This window comes from Gambusia affinis, linkage group LG07, assembly GCF_019740435.1.
Source record: "Gambusia affinis linkage group LG07, SWU_Gaff_1.0, whole genome shotgun sequence".
Lineage (NCBI taxonomy): Eukaryota > Metazoa > Chordata > Actinopteri > Cyprinodontiformes > Poeciliidae > Gambusia > Gambusia affinis.
The window spans coordinates 12,916,179-12,937,400 of NC_057874.1; the positions used below are offsets into that span (position 1 = coordinate 12,916,179).

The 21,222-nt window shown below is 39.6% G+C and overlaps 1 protein-coding gene across 1 annotated transcript; it reads left to right on the forward strand.

Moving 5' to 3' along the window:
- Positions 1-216: 216 nt before the first annotated feature.
- Positions 217-20,789, forward strand: esyt1b (extended synaptotagmin-like protein 1b). Its single transcript, XM_044120963.1, has 52 exons — positions 217-877; positions 2,247-2,288; positions 3,272-3,406; positions 4,243-4,316; positions 4,388-4,460; positions 4,558-4,647; positions 4,817-4,872; positions 5,026-5,146; positions 5,229-5,405; positions 6,637-6,719; positions 6,907-6,955; positions 7,032-7,121; positions 7,233-7,328; positions 8,326-8,397; positions 8,491-8,577; positions 8,797-8,946; positions 9,063-9,176; positions 9,249-9,425; positions 9,708-9,793; positions 9,878-9,926; positions 10,114-10,203; positions 10,314-10,409; positions 10,506-10,577; positions 10,687-10,773; positions 10,866-11,012; positions 11,395-11,501; positions 11,591-11,771; positions 11,886-12,062; positions 12,143-12,225; positions 12,789-12,837; positions 12,936-13,025; positions 13,523-13,618; positions 13,749-13,820; positions 14,143-14,229; positions 14,333-14,479; positions 14,559-14,692; positions 14,850-14,913; positions 14,995-15,089; positions 15,189-15,330; positions 16,118-16,294; positions 16,384-16,466; positions 17,118-17,166; positions 17,284-17,373; positions 17,461-17,556; positions 17,643-17,714; positions 17,796-17,882; positions 17,965-18,111; positions 18,205-18,347; positions 18,762-18,893; positions 18,975-19,077; positions 19,295-19,344; positions 19,601-20,789. Exons 1-52 carry the CDS (start codon positions 512-514, stop codon positions 19,626-19,628), a joined length of 5,460 nt encoding a protein of 1,819 aa, XP_043976898.1. The 5' UTR covers positions 217-511; the 3' UTR covers positions 19,629-20,789.
- The last annotated feature ends 433 nt before the right edge of the window (positions 20,790-21,222 follow it).

The window sequence follows — 21,222 nt, forward strand, 5'->3', positions numbered from 1 at the left end:
GAAATTTATATTTCTTATATACCATGCCAAAACATTAATGGGCTATGAATACTTATGCAGGGCTCTACAGTGGCTCTTGAGCTGAACTGGTGGCGGGGCCCCGAGCCCTCAAATGACACTCTACTTTGTGCCCCTTAAGTGGGCAGAGTGACGCAGCATAGAAGAAGTCAATGATGCATTTTTTTGGGGGTTGCTGTGGGCGTGTTTTCATCCAGCTAACGGGACGTGGGTGAGGCACGGAGCTTGGTATTTTCTCTGGTCTCGTGTTCATCCAGAACAACTGCGTTATAAAACCGATAATAAGCATGTTTTAATGCTAATGTTCTGACGTACTTATACTAATGTCCGCAGTGATTTAGCGGAATCTGAAGTTTCACGTGCAGCCGTCAGTTTGTTCCAACGGTCTCTGACGGTAGAGATGAAACTTTAGCCATTAGGCTCGTTCCTACACCGTCCTAACCCGAGTACTTCTCATTCAGCTGGTTAATAGGAATACACCAGGAAAAAAAAAATGCAGGACGACAAGCCGGAGTCGACCGAAGCCAAGGGCGCAGAGGGTCCGGGCGCAAGCGGCGCCGGGGAGAAAGCGTTAAGTAACGTGAGAGAAGCAGAAGCCACCAAACCCAAAGGTATCAGCGCCGTGGCTGTGCTGTGGACCTTCGGGAAATGTCTGAGCGCCTTGCTCCCCGTCTATCTGGCCGGGTACTATCGAGTCAGCACCAGCCTGCTGGTGTGCGGCATGATGGTATACACGGGATGGAAACATGCTCGAGAGGCGAAGGAAGAGCGTCTGAGGTCGGCTATGCAGTTGTTGGACAGCGAGGAGGAGTACACGTCCATGAAATCATCCAAAATCAGGAGAGACCTCCCTGCGTGGGTAAGAAACAACATCAAAATCTCTCAAGATAGCAAAAGCTGTCAACAGTAATAAATCCCCCCCCCCCCCCCCTCACTTTGACCTGGAGTAACCTCTGCTTGAAGGCATACGACCTAGAACTAGACTCTAATATGATTTCATTGAAGATATCATTATCACAGGATGATTTTCTAGATACATAACCAAATCAGAGACTTTTGTATAGCCTACCGTGTCACACCATAAATCCTAAATTTTTTATAACATCTTCCATCAATTATCTTTTTTAAATAAATAAATGCATGCAAACAATGTGCAAAATAATTGTTTCCACATCTTTAATCAAATTCCTTCTGCACAGGTTTTTGTTTGCTTTGCATAATATTTGTATGTTAGAAAAACAGCAACAACACAACTCATGGAAGCTTTAATGACCAGATTTCATTATCAAAGATCTTAATGGAAATTATGAAACACTACAACTGAAAACCTTTGCAACTCATATGTGACTCGGGCAATTCTGAATAAATATTAAAATAACTCTAAATTCATCTGCCATAGTGTTTTCTAATGTTAGCCTATCAGAATGATTCTTGTGCCTCCTGTGATGTAATTAACTAAAATACACACAAAGCAGGATTATTAGTCTATTCTTTAATACGTTTTTTAATGTTCTAATGTTTTGTAAAATCCTATGGTGGAACTTCATATTTAATTACCTAGCTGAGCTGTTCATGTCAGTGCACGTTTTTAGAGGAAAAACAAACCGCACTCGATGGTATCTTTAAACTCTTTAATCGTTCCGCGGCTGTATTTTGAACTTGTCTTGGAGATTTCTGCTGCAGGCGATGCAGATTTATACTTGCTGTGCTTCAAAGTGTTTGGAGGCAAAGCTATAATGCAGAACCCACATGTGCCTGACTTGACTCAAAGCACGGTGCTACACCCAGATGAGGTTGCTGTGGGTTCCTTTCGTGATTTCCGTGATTGTTTGCACAGCCAGGCACCATGCCACGTTCCATTAAAGTATTAAATAAGTTCTTCTCTAGATTGATTTCTACTCAACTAACATCATAAATTCAGATTCCTCTAAAAACAAAAACACAATGAAATATTAATAGCAAAAACATTACATACATTTAAAATGGCCAAACAGTCCTCCTGTCTCTTATCAGAGATAATGCATGTCTTTCAGTGTAAGATTTGTGCTGGGAGCTGTTGTATCAACATTCTTGATGTTGTTTTGAAAGAATTTGCTTTCAGGCGTGTCTGAGGGCACCTGGTGAGGTTTCCTGACATTCTCTCTTACGGAATCGTTTCCCCGTCCTGGCATGTGTTTTTTTATGCTCTAGAAAATTAAAGTAGGTTTCTGTATTGTTTTTGTTTTCAGGTCAACTTTCCAGACGTGGAGAAGGTTGAATGGCTGAACAAGGTGAGATTATGCATGATCTGCTTTACTTCTTATTTTTAAAGTGGGACCTTAGGTCCGTTTTTCAAGTTCAACAAGCACGTTTGTCTATCCAGTGAACCAGCTGCCCCCGCTGATTGAAAGTTGACAGCATGTGGAGGGTTATTAGATGGTGCTGGCTGACAAACGGTAGCAGAGCTCCTGCTGCTGCTGCCATGTCCCTGTGAAGGCCACAACCCTAGTGTAGGTACTGTACTGCAGAGAGCAGGCCCTGCTCCAAGCAGCCCTCTCAACTTTTCCATTTCATTGCAGCCAACCAGGCTGACGGGAAGGGGGAGGAGTGTTTCATTCCCCTTGAAACTAAAAAAAGAAAAGCTGCAGCCCCTTTGTGCTTTCGGCCCAGAGAAACTAAGGCCACTTGTATGCACATTGGAAAAATAACATTTTTTCCAGCTAAATGAACCACGGGATCTGAGTGTCTCACAACAGACAAAGCTCTGGTTTGAGACTGCTTATTTGAGGACTGGTCAGCAGATTCTCTTTGTCCTCCACAGGAGTCGGCTGCTGATGACTCACTCCCTTCTTATGCCAGACTATAACCATCTGCATTTTTTTCCAGAGCCACAGGGGCATAAAGCCAAACACTGCCTCTGCCTTTTGATTCTTTCCTTGGAGGAACTGAACAAAACTGACAAAACTTTTAACAACTTTGTAAATCTGCTGCCTGCAGGGCATTTACTGTTAATATTAAAACGTGTTCCTACATCCATGTAGGAACTGCATGTCATAAGTGGGTTAACAGTTGGGAAGGCTCTACGCTTGATAGTTGCCGCCATCATTCTTCTATTATTGCTTGTGGCCACTGAAGCATTTGTCAAATAGTTTTGTTATTAGATAGCCAAACCCCAAAGCTCACTTATCACAACAGAGACAGCAGTCGGAGGATATGTATGGCGGATTTTCACATGAAAATCCCATTTCTACCATGTGCTCAATTTCCTGTCCAGGTACTGCAGCAGGTGTGGCCGTTTGTGGGCCAGTACCTCGAGAAGCTGCTGATGGAAACAATCGCTCCGTCCATCCGAGCTTCAAGCGCTCACCTCCAGACGCTCAGCTTCACCAAAGTGGACATGGGAGACAAGGTGATTGCATCAAGAGTATAGAGGGTCCTGCAAAAGTATCCATAGGACTTTGAATCAACAGTAAAGAAGCCCAGGGCAGCTTGTGAGTTATCCAACAGCTCAGGTTGGATCATTTGTTGACAGGCAACTATGAGTTGTTGGAAAAACAGTCAAATGGGGTTCTGTTTGACACAAACCATGTAGAGGAGAGAGCAAGCACTGAAGAAAGTGATCAGTTCAGATGAGACGAGTAACTAAACACTTCACAAAACCCTGAATACATTAATCACACAGTGAAATATGATAATTGGCAGCATCATGCTGTGGGGGTGCTGTTCTTCTTCAGAAACCGGAAAGCTAGATGGAGTAGATAGGAAAATGAATAGAGCCAGAGTGGACTGTGACCCTAAACAAGCACACAGTTATTTAATCCATTTGCGCCAAAGCTTGAAAATCGATGTTTACAGATGCTCTCCTTCTTACGTGACTGAGCTTGAGCTACTTTGGATGTGAAGAATGGCCAATGGATCCAGTCTCTACATAATCAATGCTGGTACAGACAAACAGCAAATCCTTGCATCCGTAATTCAAGCAGAAGGTTTTTTTTTTTTTGTACAATACAAGGCATTGGCTGAATAAAGATGCAAGCAACAATTTTTATACTTTTACTTGTGAAACACCATGTGTGAGTCTTCTGCGTTAAGTCCCAGTAAAAAAAAAAAAAAAAGGCTTTGTGGTTGCAATGTGACAAAATGTGAAAAAGTTGAAGGCGTATAAATGATTTTGCAAGTCACCGTAAAATTCTCTGACCTGACTTTATTCACTAATGAAACATCTGCGCTCCCTGTTTGCTCCAGGCCATGAAGGTGGTGGGCATCAAGGCACACACGGAGAACGACAAAGGACAAGTCCTGCTAGACCTCTACATCAGGTAACTGCTTCTCCTTTCTTCTCGTGTCTGGCAGCTCGTTGTAACTAATGCCAGTGTTCCCCTTTTCTCAGTTACGTTGGAAATGTGGAGATCAACGTCGAAGTGAAAAGATACTTTTGCAAGGCGGGAGTCAAAGGAATTCAGGTTGGTCGTTTTGTCCAGCTTTAAAATAAATTCATGCCTATTAAACAACATGGAATTGAAGGTTTCCAATTAAACCTTTGTGTTTTTCTGCCACTAGCTACATGGGATGATGCGAGTGATTCTGGAGCCTCTGATTGGAGATGTGCCCATAGTGGGAGCCGTCACCATGTTTTTCATCCGTCGGCCTGTAGGTCTATTTAAAGTCACCTCTATTTGTCCTTTTCATGCTGCTCAATAAACTCATTTTGATGCGACTATCATGTGTCCCTGTGTAGCCTCAAAGCTTTATCTTGCTATTGATTCTCTGTCAGATCTGATTGACTTACGCTTTGCTCAGCATTCTCATTTCTTCCCAGAAACTGGACATCAATTGGACTGGATTGACCAATTTATTGGACATTCCTGGACTAAAGTAAGTCATGCTAAGAAAGACCTTTTTGGATTTTACTCAGCAATAGGGAGTAAAATCCCTATTGCTGAGCAAAATGTTAAGAAACATTTTAACATTTGAAGCATTTCTCCTTTTTCTTCTGCTAATGAAATATCCAACTGTAATCTGTTACAGTGTTATGTCAGACAGCATGATTATGGACGCCATTGCTTCGTTCTTGGTGCTGCCCAATCGCCTTGTTGTCCCACTCGTCCCGGGTTTACATGTGGCTCAACTACGCTGTCCGCTACCCAGGGTAAAGCTTCGCTTCCTGCATGTTTTACATTAGTTCACATCCCAGGATAAAAATATTATTTTGCTCTTGTTTTCATTCTCAGGGTGTGGTGCGCATCCACCTGCTGGAGGCACAGAATCTTGTTGCCAAAGACAACTACGTGAAAGGGGTCATGGCGGGGTTATCTGACCCATACGCCATATTAAGGGTGGGGCCTCAGACCTTTACCTCCAAACACATCGATAACACAGATTGCCCCAAATGGGGAGAGATGTATGAGGTGAGAAAAAGGACACGTTTTTGAGACATTTCAGATTTATGCAATACCCCTTCAGCAGCACAAGATTGTGTTTGGGATCATTCTGGAGGTTAATTCCTGCTTTATTCCAAAATCTGTTCTGACTTGATTGAGATCATATAGCTGTTGATTTGAGATGAAATTGAAGAATTTGGAAGTGGCTTTCCTCTCCGGAGAGAGAGAGCAGGATTTTATGGCTCGGCTAATTGAAGAGATACAGCTCTTTCAACAAATAACTATGAAACAGACCACCACCATGATGCTACCGCCACCATGCTTGACAACTAGCATGGTTTAGCTTTTAAAACCCTCTGCTTAATCCTCCTGTCATTCTTTGGGTCATTGTGGCTAAATTGTCCAAAAAATGTCTAATCTGGCCATCAAATCTGTCTCTAATCCTCTTAGAGACAGATTTGAGGATGGAACTCGCAAATTTTATGATGGAACTTGGCTTAATGTCATGTTTTGATTGTTGATTCTATGTTGCAATTGCACAAAAGTCCGCGAGGGACGACGGAGTCCCAGAGCGAAATTCTGTGAAAGACGTGTACGGAGCCTCGTGCCAGAAGCCCGTTGAAAGGCTGCTTACATCGTTTTAAACTGCGTGACTGTGAATAAAAATACCAATAGGCATTTCGTTCCATGTAACACAGTAGGAGTGTAACCAGTAAACCTTTTATGGATGCAAAAGCAAGAACCCCCCACTTGATGACTTTGTGTCATCAAGTGATAAAATAGGATATCACTGAGAAAAATGTTTTTCATAAATGCCATTAAAACACATAAATTGATATGATGCATCAAACACAGATACGTCATATCTGTGCACGTCGAAATGCCTTGCTGCTGAAATATGCTATACAAATAAAATTTGATTTAATTTTGATTTGATTCATGTGGGCCGCTTTAAGTTTTAGTCAAGCAAAGCAAGCACTTCTTTTCTTCTTCTGCAACTTGAATTGCTTTCACAAAGCTGTTCAAATCTTATGGACTACTCTCAAAAGTCAGTCATTTGATGTCCATGCCTGTAAGGAATGTATGGCAAACGTCTGACCACAACTATTTTCAATACTTCATCAGTTTATAGAACTTCATTTCACTTGGACTCGTTCTGTGTTGAAAATGTTCATTTTTCATTCATATGTCACACCGACAGCTCCCAAGCAAATCCCTCTGTCAGTCCTCATGCCATTATGTGTGTGTTGTATGTAAGGTTATTGTCCATGAAGTGCCGGGTCAAGAGCTGGAGGTGGAGGTTTATGACAAAGACACAGACAAGGATGATTTCTTGGGAAGGTACACGCAGATAATTCATGTCTTTGTTTTGCATTGTTAAATCTGTCATGCTCACTTTTCTCCATTCATTTGTCACCAATTGCAAACAGTAGGGGAAAAAAAGCCCTAAATAATAGCTTGGCTCTTATTAGCTGTAATGAATTGTTAGCTGTATTATGTTATTATTATTTATATTATTTTTCTGCAGGACCAAATTAGATCTGGGTATTGTGAAAAAGTCCACAGCGGTTGATGACGTAAGTGATAAGCCTTTATAACTATTTTATAGACAATCATCAGAATGCAAACATGTGAGTGCACTCCTGTTTCTAGTGGTTCACTTTGAAAGACACTCCATCCGGACGCGTTCATTTCAAGCTAGAGTGGTTGGCCTTGCAGCCTAACACTGAACAACTTGAGCAGGTTGGAGCCTTTTTATTTAAACAAAAATGCAGAAATGAATCATCTGTTCCAGCCTGTATTTTTCTTCTCGGAGTCTCAACAATTCAAAAAATGTTTGTGAAATTCACCCAGGTCCTAAAAAGGAATGAAAGCGTCACCAGCAAGAACTCCAACCCTCCCTCTTCAGCTATCTTGGTTGTGTATCTCGACAAAGCTGAGGCACTTCCCGTGAGTCAAATATCTCTGCCCTCTCTGCCCACATACGTGCGTCGCTCAGAGCTGCTTCCTGTGTGGTTAAGCTGGGGCAGAACTGGAGCTGCCATCTGTCTTACATTCCACGTCTTTGTTGTGTTGGTCTCTGTTTTGCTGTGGAAAAATGCACCTTACATAGGTTAACACTGCTGCACACACTATTTGAGTTCATGTTAATATGTGGTGGCTTATCTAACAGCAAAGGGAACAGCTATGAGAGTCACGTTTAATCGTTGCCTGTGTGTGTGGGGGGGGGGTGTTGTTGTTAAGCTCACTTCCTTTTTTTACCATGGAGAATAACTCGTTTCTGTTACTATGGCAGCCTCAAAAACACACAAAACCAGAGGCATGCCCACATCACTGAGAAAAATGTTTTTCCAACAATGCCATTAAAGCACATAAACTGATTATTTTCATTTGTTTGACAATGAAAATGCAAACACAAAAAATCTGTTTCTCAGTAACAGATCATATTAGACAAATAAAAAGGGTTTTTAATGAAAAAATCTGGGTCTGCTGCAAGATATGTTCATATTCTGCACAAAATATTTTCTCATACTTTTTGTGCAAGTAAGTTGCTCTATCCTTCAGCTCATCTTTATCTTTATCATCTTCCTCTTGACAAGTGATAGTGACGATCTGTCTACTGGATAAATGTCAAGTCAACTCTCTTCCCCCATGATTGATGAGGGCATAATATCACATTTCTGCTCTGAAAATCTCAGTGTAATATTCTTAATTTACTGATAAACTAAATTAGTGTTTTTATTAGATGCTTCCTATAAATATCAAAATGACCAGAAATCAAAATTCTATTTGTAATGTTTCCACATCACTTTTGATTTCAGTTTATGAAATATATCAACTTACTGAAGATATTTTAATTTAGTGGGATTTGTTTCTTTGTTGCTGTGCTCTTGCTCAAAATGTCTTTATGTATCTTACTGTGTTCTTATTTTTGCTAAAACTTTAGATGAAGAAGGGAAATAAGGAGCCCAATCCCATGGTGCAGATATCTGTGCAGGGAACCACCAGAGACAGCAAGGTGAAATTGCTGCAATAACTAACTGAACTACTATAGATGGGATCTTTTTTCTGCATGGTAAATATAGTTTTTTATGTTTTTGTGTTCTTTTAGATTTGCTACACCACCGTCAACCCAGAGTGGGAGGAAGCTTTCACTTTCTTTATCCAAGATCCTCGGGCTGAGAACATAAATGTTCAGGTAATAGTCATTTTATTTTGTTGCGAATGTTTTGTAAAATCTGTGCGCTGCTGCCATTCTTGGTCAGGATTCTCTTGTAAAAGAACATTTTAATCTCAATAGGAATTTCCAGGCAAAATAAAGGTTGTTAAATAAATGTTTAAAAAAATTGGATATGAAGCAAATGCAATCTAATATCCGTGAATTGGTCATTATCATAATGTGGTCTTCTCTTATCAGGTGAAGGATGCTGACCGCGTGCAGACGTTGGGCAGTTTGACCATCCCTCTGTCCCGTGTACTGGAAACTTCCCATCTTTCTCTAGACCAGTGGTTCCAGTTGGAAAACGCTGAATCTGTTGGTCGCATCTACATCAACGCAGTTCTCAGGGTGAGTAGTTGGGATGATTGTTGTTTGTTCTGCTCTATATTCTACAAAATGTCAAACTCACTCTTGACATTTTGGGCTATCTCCCTGTTTTACACTTTTGTTCCTGCGCAACACAGGTCTTGTGGTTGGATGAGGATCGTATTTCAGCTGAGGTCTCTTCTAATTTGGCAGCTGGACTTTCGAAACAATTGGCCCAGCAGTCCTCCCCTCATCCCAGCTTTGCTACTGAGGTAATGAAAAGCAATGCAATTGAATATCATTTCCCAAGCAAACAAAATAGCTTATGTCGTGTTTGTATTCAGGGGCTGCTTCGAATTCACCTACTGGCAGGGCAGAATCTTGTTCCCAAAGATAACCTGATGGGTGGAATGGTGAAAGGCAAGAGTGACCCATATGTGAAGCTCAACATCGGAGGCGAAACATTCACAAGTCAAGTTATAAAAGGCAATCTGAACCCAACCTGGAATGAGATGTATGAGGTAAATGTCTGTTAACTAAAGTTGTACTGATTAGGATTTTTTGTTCCATGTGTCTCAATCCAGTACTTGAAAATGATAGACATGTATATATATATACAGAAGAACAACACATAATGTTTCATTAGCTTTACAGGTTCCAGGCTTAGTGTTGTGAAATGTGCTCCACCTAACTCAACAGTTATGTTCAGTCACAGGAGACTGATTGCCAATTATTGTTCATTTAAAAATGAACATGAAGCAATAATTTTTATGTTGAAAGCATTATGACTTTTTTCTGTGTAGGTTGTTCTGACCCAGCTCCCTGGTCAGGAGCTGCATGTGGAGGTGTTTGACAAAGACATGGATATGAAAGATGACTTCATGGGAAGGTAGCTTTGCATCTTTCAGTGATATTGTTTTCTAATTACATTTTAAATGATCCCTTTTTTAATAATTAATTTTATGATTTGCAGGCTGAAGATATGTCTGAAAGATATCACTAACTCTCAGTACATGGACCAGGTGGGAGTTTTGTTGGAAATTAAAAAGCTGAAATGAAACGATATTTCATCAGTATTCTGATCTCCAGATTTATTATGTACTTTAGTGAAAAATAAAGCATGTAATTTCTTACATGTCCACATGAAGGAGTTTGTTCCGAACACACCCATTTGTTCCCATATTGAGGTGTTTTGTCTCTGTTCGTCAGTGGTTCACTCTCAGTGATGTGAAGACTGGTCGAGTTCACCTGGTCTTGGAATGGGTTCCAACTTCTTCAGAACCAGATGGGTTGGACCAGGTTAGTATGTTCTCAGTTCTCAGTTAAAAATCACTTCATTGCAAGCTTTTCTTTAAAAATAATAATAATAATAATAATAATACTTATACTAATATTTTCTGTGGCTTCAGATCCTTCACTTCTACTCCAGACAATCCTACCAGAACAAGACAATTCCTTCAGCCGGTCTCCTGTTTGTGTATGTCGAACAAGCAGATGGATTACCAGTGAGTCACTTAGCAATGTTTTGGTGAATAATGGGTTAAATGGGCAGTTGGCTTAGGAACTATCATAAAAAATATATTATTTTTCTCTGTCTTTAGGTGAAGAAAAGTGGAAAGGATCCAAAAGTAGGAGTAGAGTTAAGTCTTGGAGAAATGTCACGTAAAACTACAGTAAGATCAAAAACCCCCATCATGTATTGCTATTTTGGCTTGGTTGGTTGGTTGGTTGGTTGGTTTGGCTCATTGCTTCATTTGTTGGTCATTTCTTCCATCTCTGAAGGTGTGTGATCGTACAACCTCACCTAAATGGAATGAAGCGTTCTGCTTCCCTGTTCGTGATCCAAGACAGGAAATTCTTATTCTTAAGGTGAGAAGTGAGACACACAGCTTAACAGAGAGTTTTCTTATGGATTAATACTTCTAAGCTAACATGGGACATTATGAATTGTCTTCTTTTAGCTCTCTCACAGCTGGACCCTGCCTATTGGCTCTCTGATTGTCCCTGTCAGAGAGTTGTTAGCTGAACCAGACCTGGTCTTGGATCAGTGGTTCCATTTGGATGGAGCCTCACCTGAGAGTCAAATCCTCTTAAGAACTGAACTCAAGGTAGTTTAGTCTGAATTTGTTTTGTCTAAATTGTTTGTTCTTACCCAATCCTGACATACTGCACAACACAAACAGCATAGTGAATGCTTAACTTAATCCACTGGTTTCATTAATAGCAACATGCATGCATAGTTCAAATAGGTGATAAAACTTGATGTTTCCCAAGATGCATTTAATTTCTTCATGTTTAGAACTATTAAATGTGTGTTTTTCAGCTTACATGACATAATATTAAACAGTATAGCAGGGTTGAGAAAATAATTTCTCAGGCTTCTAAAGGACCTTTATGAGCTCTTGCTTCTTCGGTTAAGAAATGTTTGATTTTCTTTTGGGGCTCCAGTAAATCTAATTAGCAAATTATTTTTTCTGAACCTAATTACAGATTTTGGTTCCTACCAAGTGTCCTGTTGCTACTGAAAAGACTAAAGTCTCTGTAGTATCAGACCCTACTCCAGCAAAACACAGGCCAGAGACAGACACAATCCTCAGGTAAAATAATTCAGAAGAGTTTATTCTCACTTATTTCACTTAAGTACCTCTGGAAGTTGATTCAATTTTGCTGCTTCTTTGTTATTTAGGTCAGCTTCAGTGGACACTCCTCCTGTGGAAACTATTGTTCCCTCAGTGCCTTTGGATGAGGAGGTTCATGAAGTAAAGGAAACTGCAGCTGATGTGAAGAAAGATAAAGTGGAAGAGTCACCGAGCCCGGCTGTAGCACAACCCCCTCACACATCCCCAGACCTCACCTTTGCCAGTGAGGTAACGTATATAAGTAGAGATCAATAGAATTGTATTATTGCATTAAAGACAAACGACACAACAAGCTTTAATAGAATATAAATCAATACACAACAATGCATGTCATCCATACAGGGACTCCTGAGACTCATCCTGTTGGAGGCTCAGAGTCTGGTTGCTAAAGATAACATCATGGGTGGTCTGAAGAAGGGCAAAAGTGATCCCTACGCCAAGATCAGCGTTGGTGAGGTCATGTTTAAAAGCGCTGTGGTGAAGGAGAATCTCAACCCAGTCTGGAATGAGCTCTATGAGGTTTGTCTTAAACAGCAGTGCATGTTTTGACTTTATAATGACTCTCACACACTCACTCAAACTGCTGTGTGTGTCCTCAGGTGGTGCTGAGGCCTCAGTCAGGGCAGGAGGTGCAGGTGGAAATGTTTGATAAGGATATGGACAAAGATGACTTCTTGGGCAGGTGAGGCTGACAGTAAATGTATGTTTACTGAAAGTTACTTCTCCACAGAAAATAATATTAAAACCATAAAACATGTTGAAGATGAAAATTTAAAATAAAATAATAACAGAACTTAGAGGGTGATGTCTTATTAGAATATAGGATTATTTTCTTCTATTTACAGACTAACATTTCCTGGTTTGCTTGAAAGAAGTTACAATTGAAATAGAATTGCACAACATGTCGATTAATAATCATCATCGCAGTATCATAAACGCAAAAAACTACTTTGATGCATTCATTGATAATATTTTCTGCTAATCTGATGACCTCTGAGTGTAGTCATTCAGTACATTGAATGTGTATTGTAGTGGTTAAGATGATAAAGCTAACAGACAATGGAATAGATGGCATATAATATATCTATATATAATGGCATATGACATATATCTGATATTGTGCAGTCTTAGTGTGAATAACCTCTCTTATTTTATGTTATTAAGAAGATGGCTCTATTTTGTTTTTATATTATATGTGTTTATTTATGTTATCATATTATACATTATGTTTTTCATTCTCAACAGGTTCAAAATAAGTGTTTCGGACATCATCCGCTCTCAGTTCATAGATCAGGTTGGTGTTTTTCTTCTTTGTACAGTGTTAATAAAACCTCCTGGTTGCATTTACGGATGCAAATAAATGATGCCTGTAAATAAATAATTCTGTTTCAGTGGTACACCCTGAATGATGTGAAGTCCGGTCGTGTTCGTCTCATTCTGGAGTGGGTCCCAACAGTGTCCTGTAATGACAATCTTGAACAGGTTAATATAATATTTATTTATTAAATTTCTTTTACTATTATTATAATTCTATTTAATGATTTTTTTTTAGTTCATTTGAATACAGCTTCACTAGTCAGTGGACTACAAATCAGCTCCGATTAATATTTAACAAGTTAAATACTGAAAATGTTTCTTTCCTCTTCATTTAATCTGTCAAATAAAATTTTTTGCTATTTTTGCAAACATTAACTGACAGCACATGCCTTGATGCATAATTTGGGGTTTTAGTAAAACATTGAATAAAGGAGAGGGACATAAGATTTCATGCCTAAACGAGGATAAGATTGTAATTCCTTCATATTCTGATGAATTCAAAACTGCTCCGTCTGCCAAGGAGCCTGCTTCACACTCTTCTCTTTTATGCTTTGGTCAAGACACACGACTGGTCAGGCTTCAAAGGAAAGCTTAAAATGATTTTGTTATTGTATTTTGTCCTGGGTGCTGAGTCACTGTGACGCATTTCTATTTGATTTCAGGTGATGCAGCTGCAGTCTCTCCAGTCTTACCAGAACAAGGCTGTTCCCGCTGCAGCTCTGCTTTTTGTTTACATGGACAGAGCACACTCGCTGCCTGTGAGTCATAAAGAACTTCTTAGTAGGAACTACTGATTAAGGAACAGTTTTGAGGTTTTTGTGTTCAATCCGAAGCCATAATTACTGAGAGGGAATACAAGCTCTTCTCGTATTGGGATGTGTGTTGCAGCTTAAGAAGAGCGGTAAGGAGCCCAAAGCTGGAGCTGAGCTCACATTTGGGAACACAACTCACAGAACCAAGGTATGAAACAACAAACTCATGGAATAATCCACAATGTTCTATGACATGAATTTCTGTGCTGCGTGTTAATCAGTCTTAGCAACCGGAGTACATTTCATTAATGTCTGTCAGAAATAGGGTAGGGGTTAGTAATGGTAAGCAATTGCTTAATAAAAGCCTATATTTTTCAACTTATAAAAGTAAGTTGCTTTACAAAAATAGTACCAGACTTGATAGGAGTTAGGTACAATTAGAATAAAATTTCAAATAGATTTTGAGAACGATGAGTTTATGGGGTATTTTATTCAACTCTCTGCTTTCATCTATACTTTTCTGTCTGAAGGTCTGCAAACGCTCCAGATCACCGCAGTGGAGTGAGGCGTTCCACTTCTCGGTTCATGACCCCCACCAAGAGATGCTCATAGTGAAGGTGGATGAATTAAATGTTTCAAAACACTAATAAGGTTTCTCCCACTGTCAAGTGAATGGTCAAAGATCTAAGTTGTGTTGCTGATGTGTGCTGTTATCTAAAGTTATCCAGTGCATGGGACCAGCCAATGGGATCACTGGTGCTCCCTGTGAGGCAGCTGCTCTCTGAACCTCAGCTGGTCCTGGACCAGTGGATGCATCTGGATGGAGCTTTACCTGAAAGTGAAGTCCTCCTCAGGGCTGAGCTGAAGGTATGACAACGTTTACACGCCTAGATTTGCTCCAATCAGCTCGCATAGTAGCGACCAAGTGGATATTTGTTGTTGGCAGATCCTTGCCACACGGTTGACAAAAGTTCCTCAGACATCTGCCGCTACTTCAAAAGAAGAGGATGCCCCCGTTCCCACTGAAAAGATATGCAAACCAGCTGAAGAGAAAAAAAGCCCAAACTTGGCAATAAATGAGTGAGTTATTCATATTTGCTTTGAAGGATAAATAAGTTTAAACTGTTACTGCTGAACTTTATAACGTAGTGAAAGTCAGGAATTTTAGAGTTCAGCATTCATGTAGTTTTCCTGCAGATTGGTTTTTATATTTTCCAATGGTTCAATGTGTTTTCAGCTCTCCTGTTGCAGTCCAACCTACACACTCTGAATCCACACATGACACGTCCCATTCTCCTGCAGTAAGGCACATCACAGAAAAGGCAACAGTAACTATGCCCTAAACGTTTACGCTGTTGTAACTGAAATCATGTTTCTGTCAGCTGGTGGAGGAACCAGCGTATGCAGAAGAGCCGCCGATGGAGTCACACTCTCAGGTGGACAGAGACGTGGAGCCACAGCCAGTTCAAACTGAGGAGTGAGTTGAATTTGACTCACAAATATTTTGGGAAATATAAACTACAAGCAAAACAGACTGAAATAACTTATGTGTTTTTGTGTTTATCTGTGAGTGTAGGACAGGTTTAGGAGGTCTGGCTCAGGCCACAGTTACAGGTCTTCCCACTGATCCAGCACCACCAGCAAAGGTCACAGAAATCCCCAAAGTGGCTCCAAGTCTTCCACCACACACAGTGCCGGGTCAGGACTTTGGTAAACAGGTGGGTTTGATGATTATCTAAAGATTGGAGTGACAGAATTAGCTTTCAACAGCTAATACTTGATGCATGTCAATGCTTTTAAACAAAAACACAAACTTCCATAAGCTGCCAGAAATTTTGATGAATTCATGTCTAGCGAACATAAATAAAGTTGTACGGTTCTCTAACTGTCTATTTATAAATATAATATTTAGTACGATGAAAAGGCCCACCGCCCAATTTCCTAATGAATTTACAGCAGGATTTTTCTAAAATACTTTAGGTTGCAGTGTGTTGTGAACTGGTGCTCTATAAGGAAACTGAATTAAACTATAATTGTGAAACCTTCACACGGTAACAGATGAGGAACATTTTAGAAAGAATGACTGAGTTCCAATCAAATGTATGTGAACAGTGATGTCACATAAGATGCTTGATGAACTGGATGGTGAATAGTTAAAGGGACAGACGCTGCTGAGTCTCAGCCTGTTGAACCCGGTCCCTAAATAACTCCAAGCTCATTTGTCCTTTTAAATATCCTGCTGTAGCATCTGTTGGAGCTGGTTTTCAGTCTTCTTATAGTGTGCAGGTATTGCTGTTTGATGTTAGCGTGTAAAAACTCCACTCACATAAAATAAGCACGAGCATTTAACAAGGAATGAACCACTCATTTGTTTGCAACAGTCGAGTAACCATCCTATGTCAGTGACATGTAATGCACTCTTAAATTAAGATGAATTTCAGATTTTTGTTGCTAGTAATGGGCAACATTGTGCCGGTTCTAATAATTTATATCTTCTCCCTATAGGGGGTGCTGAGGATCCACCTGCTGGAAGCCCAGAATCTCGTGGCAAAAGACAACCTAATGGGGGGGATGGTGAAGGGCAAAAGTGATCCTTATGTCAAAATCCATATCGGTGACATCGCTTTTAAAAGTCATGTCATCAAAGAGAATCTAAACCCAACATGGAACGAAATGTATGAGGTGGGCAGTTTTGTAATTCAAGTATTGCAACTTTTGTTTCCTCTTTTGTTGTTTTTCTTGAAGATGTGCATCTCTGCTTATTTAAACAGGTGGTTTTGAGTGGCCGCAGCGATCAGGACATCAAGTTCGAAGCATTTGATAAGGATTTGGATTCAGATGACTTCTTAGGAAGGTGTGTGGCATGTAAAGTTTTTATAAATTACTAGAGGAGGAAAAAAGCCAGAGCTTTTTACAATATAGAGAGAAATGACCAAACGTATCCATATCTGTTGCACTTCTCCATATTGTGCACTTACATTGTTACAACATCAATCTTCTATTTTGTGATAGACCAATACAAAGTAGTGCTTAACTGAAGAGAGGAAGTTGTGCAGAACTTTAGCTTAATTACAACATCCCAGGCGGAGCACTGTTCAATCCATCATTAGAAAAATTGAAAGAGTGGCACAACTGCAGTGCTACCAAGACATGACTGTCCTCCTAACCTGATGGGATAAACAGCCAGGAGGCTCATTATAACAGTGTCAAGTATTGACAGGGTGTCAAGTATTTTGCAGCAACTTTTCTTCCAGAATTGCCCTGTGGTTCTACAAACTATGGATTCAGGAGAGATGAATGCAAATGCACACCACAAGTTTTAGATTTTTATTTGTAAAGTAGAAAAAGATGTATCATTTTCTCTTTTACTTCATAGTTACGAATCACTTTGTGTTCTATCACATAAAATATAATATAAAATACATTGAAGTTAATGGTTGTAGCTTTGCTAAATATGTGAGATATATTACGACAGTGTAAAATCTTGTTAATCATATGTTTACAGATTCACTGTGAAGCTGAATGATGTCATCAGATCACAGTACACAGATCAGGTTAGTCAGTAACTCATGATCCAGAGTCTCATCTTATGACTTCTGAACTTTGTGTTGTTACATTGTTTAATGAAGGGTGTTGGTTGGCCTGTTTGTCTCTGAATCTCTCTGCTGCAGTGGTTCACTCTGAAAGATGTGAAATCTGGACGAGTCCACCTGATTCTGGAATGGGTTCCTACTGTGTCAAACCCAGCAAGACTAGAACAGGTCGGCCCTCAGGAATGGCTTTTTAGAGATTAGTGTTGAAGAACCAGGCCAACAACATAAATGAATCTCTGTGGTTTATGTCTACAGGTGCTGCAGCTTCAAACCCTGCAATCATATCAGAACAAAGCTGTTCCCTCGGCGGCTCTGCTCTTTGTCTACATAGAGGCGGCACACTCACTTCCAGTGAGTCGGCGGTTGTTGTTTTTTATCATCACTGCTAGATAGACATGATTTAATGTAAAACATATCAATCCATCTTTCTGATGCAGTTTAAGAAGAGTGGAAAAGAACCCAAAGCAGGAGTTGAGCTTGTTGTGGGTGAAACAACCTACAAAACTAAAGTGAGACTCCTAATACCTCCTACTCTCTCTGCTTGGAATGATACATATTTATCCAGTAATGTGTTTGTCATCATTCCTCAGCTGTGTGACCGGAGCGCCAGTCCTAAGTGGAACGAATCTTTCTACTTCATCATCCATGACCCTAAGCGTCAGATGCTTGTGGCTAAGGCGAGACGGTTTTTGAATGGTGTTGTGTAGTAAATAGGCTTACATTCAGCTGAAACTAACTATCCCTCTCACTACATTGTAGTTGTCCAGTGGCTGGGACCAGCCAATGGGATCGCTGGTGATCACAGTCAAAGAGCTCCTCGCGGCACCACAGCTGGTCCTGGATCAGTGGTTTCATTTGGATGGAGCCTTACCTGACAGTCAGATTCTGCTGAGGGCTGAACTCAAGGTGATGACATATAAAAACTTATATAGGCATGCTTCATCTTAATGCTTTTAGATATGATGACTACTACTGATAGTCTCATTCTGTTTCTAACAGATTCTGAGCTCCAAGATGGTGGAAATGATTGGTTCAGGGACTCTGCCCTGTGCTGCTCCTGCACCTGGAAATGGCCAGGTGAAGTTGTCTCTGTCATACACCTCAAAGGAGAAAAAGCTCGTTGTGATCGTCCATGCCTGCAGGTGTGTGGTGAAACACTTACAGTTACGATGCTTTTTAATAATTTTTTTATGCACAGGCCAGTTTTTAAAAGAGTTAAGCAACATGGCTTTTACTAAAAAAAATTACAGATCTTAATGATTTCAGTCAGGCAGCCTCAGTTTGCAAATGAGAATGTGGACAAAAGAAATGAATAACATAATGAAAGACACATTTTTTCTTACTATATAAAACAGCCACTCAAAATCATCCAGTTACATTCTTAATAGAAATTAAAAGCATCTTCATTTAAAAGCCAAAAATATTAAAAATTAAAATCTAAAAAAAAATCCTTAATATACATTTATTAAAACTGGGTGGCTAGGTTATCAGTAAACTTGCCTCAATAGTGAGGTTTGGATAAATAAGGGTTCTGTTTGTTGTTTCTTTGTACACAGAGGTCTGTTGTCCCAAAGTAAGGATGCTGTCGATAGCTACGTCTCCCTCATGCTGCTGCCCGACAAAAGTAAAGCCACTAAGAAAAAGACAGCAGTGAAGAAAAGAGACCTCAACCCGGAGTACAATGAAAAGTAAAAGCTTTTTATTTATTTATGTTTGAATCTGTTATTATTTCTTAACTGTTTTTTCAAGTTTTTAAAATATTTTTTAAGGTTTGAGTATGATCTGCCTGAAAACGAGGCCAGATTCAGGCGCCTGAGTGTGTCAGTGAAGAACAACTCTGCCTCCTTCAGGAGCCGGGATGTTATTGGACAGGTCAGTGTGAAACTGCACCCACACACAGCTTTATCACTATTGTCACCCTGACTGCAGACAACCTAAGATCAAGAGTCTACAGATAAATATATATAAAAATAAAAACTGGGAGAATGTTCAAGATGCAGCCTGGCTCATGACTTATTCTAAATATCACACTGAAAATAATTAAACATATGAAGATTCACCCCTTACAGTTGCTGATCTTTTCCATTAGGTGCAGATTGAGTTGGGCCAGATTGACCTGAAGTCTGGAATCACTGACTGGTGAGCAGAACATGTTGAATGAAACCCAAACTCTGTTGTGTTCTGTATAAAATCATATAAAAGCTGCATCTCTTTCTTTTATTTTTATGAAAATATTAAGATCTTACTTTATGTTGTAGCCTAGATGTTTTGTTCATAAAGAATTGAGGTTAGACTTGGTGGTAGATGATTGTAGATCGTATTTTGTCTAATCCATTGGATGCGGTAAGATGTTTGGTCTTTTTTGCTTTTCATTAAAAGCCTATTTTTATTGCAGGTTCACTTTGACTGATGATGCTGAATAGCTGCCTTGCTCGCCCACTTGGAGAGTTTAATGACTGAACTCTGCTGTTACTCTCACTAATGCCTTCACTTTTCCACCACTGTTGCAGTTTTAACTGCATCCACCCAGCTTATTGTGTATTAATATGAGTATAAAATGGACTGCACTGCGTATAGGTTCCTGCACCACAGATAAGATGACAAAGTAGTCAAGTAGAAGGAAAGTAATTAAGTTTAAAGATGGAGCTGAGAAAGTGGATGATGAAGAACCCTTTGAAGAACTTTGTTTATTTTTGTTGTTTTTTTTCCTGGTGAATAATGGTAAAATAGGAAAGTTTTCTGCTTGAAGGGCAAATATGTTTTATATGAATTCTTTAATCAATGTCTTGATGCCATTTCAATATTCAAAGCTTTTTCTTAAAAGGGCAGTATTATGTAAAATTGTCTTTTTTGAGCTTTACATCATGTTATAATGTTATACTCTCATCAAAAACATACCTGGAGTGTTGCCTTGATTCTTTCATGCATGTTTGAGTAATCTTTTAATCTACTGTGGCAAGGATTCTGAGGCGCCTAAACGCTTGGTCTCACAGAGCGCTGCCTTGTCCACAAAGGTCCTCCTCAGAGCTGCAGTCTCCAAGCTGAGCCTCCACCTCAACTCACTCACTCAGTTCCTTCAAACTAGCAGGAGCAGTAATTAGTCAGCTGAGCTCATTATACAAGCTGCTGCTTCTCAGAGCAACTCTGGTAAAAATGATAACGTCTTAACAGAGAAACATGACATGCTGAAGACCGTGTCTTTTAAGTCATATTTGATGTATCTATATATATATATATATATATATATATAACAACTCAAGGTAACGGTTATTTGGTTTTGCTATAAAATGGCACATTGTGCTTGGAAAATACATAATACTGCCCCTTTGAAGACAAACATAAACTAGGAATTATAATCATTTTACTGCACTTTGCCATCTATCAAGCTATTTTGATAATCAAGCCATCAAAATAGCTTGACTATTTTTCTACATTTGTTTGTTTACAGTTTAGCTTGTTTGCTTCACATGCTTTCTTTTTATAAGTTTGTATATTTGTAACAACTTGAGATCATGTTGAATCCTGTTTGCCGAAATATGGTAAAAAAAAAATAAATAAATAAATAAATTTGTTTTGCAGCTTCACATGTGCTTTTGAATTCAGATGGATTTATTATTGACTGATGGAAAATATGTTTCTATACATTTATGAAAGGAATTAAGAACTTACCTACAAACTGAAGATGATATGAGGGAACATAGAATAAAAACAGTTTTTCCACCTTATTCCGAGCCCCCATGAGGCATTGCGTGATTTATGGGCGGGACTTCCGCCACTAACCGGAACTGCCGTTTGTTTACATGTTAGCAACTCGCTAACCGGCTTTCCACAGAAAATTTTAGGCTACAAAATATGTAGGAACTCCAGCTATTGCAGCTTACATGTGGCAATATTGTTTCACCGATACCTACAGCTAATGCGGGGAAGGATGGCGACTTGAAAAACTGGCCGCAAATAACCCGCGCTGGCATATACTTCACTGACTCAGTTGCTTCGGATGCTGATGCGGGTTTTCTT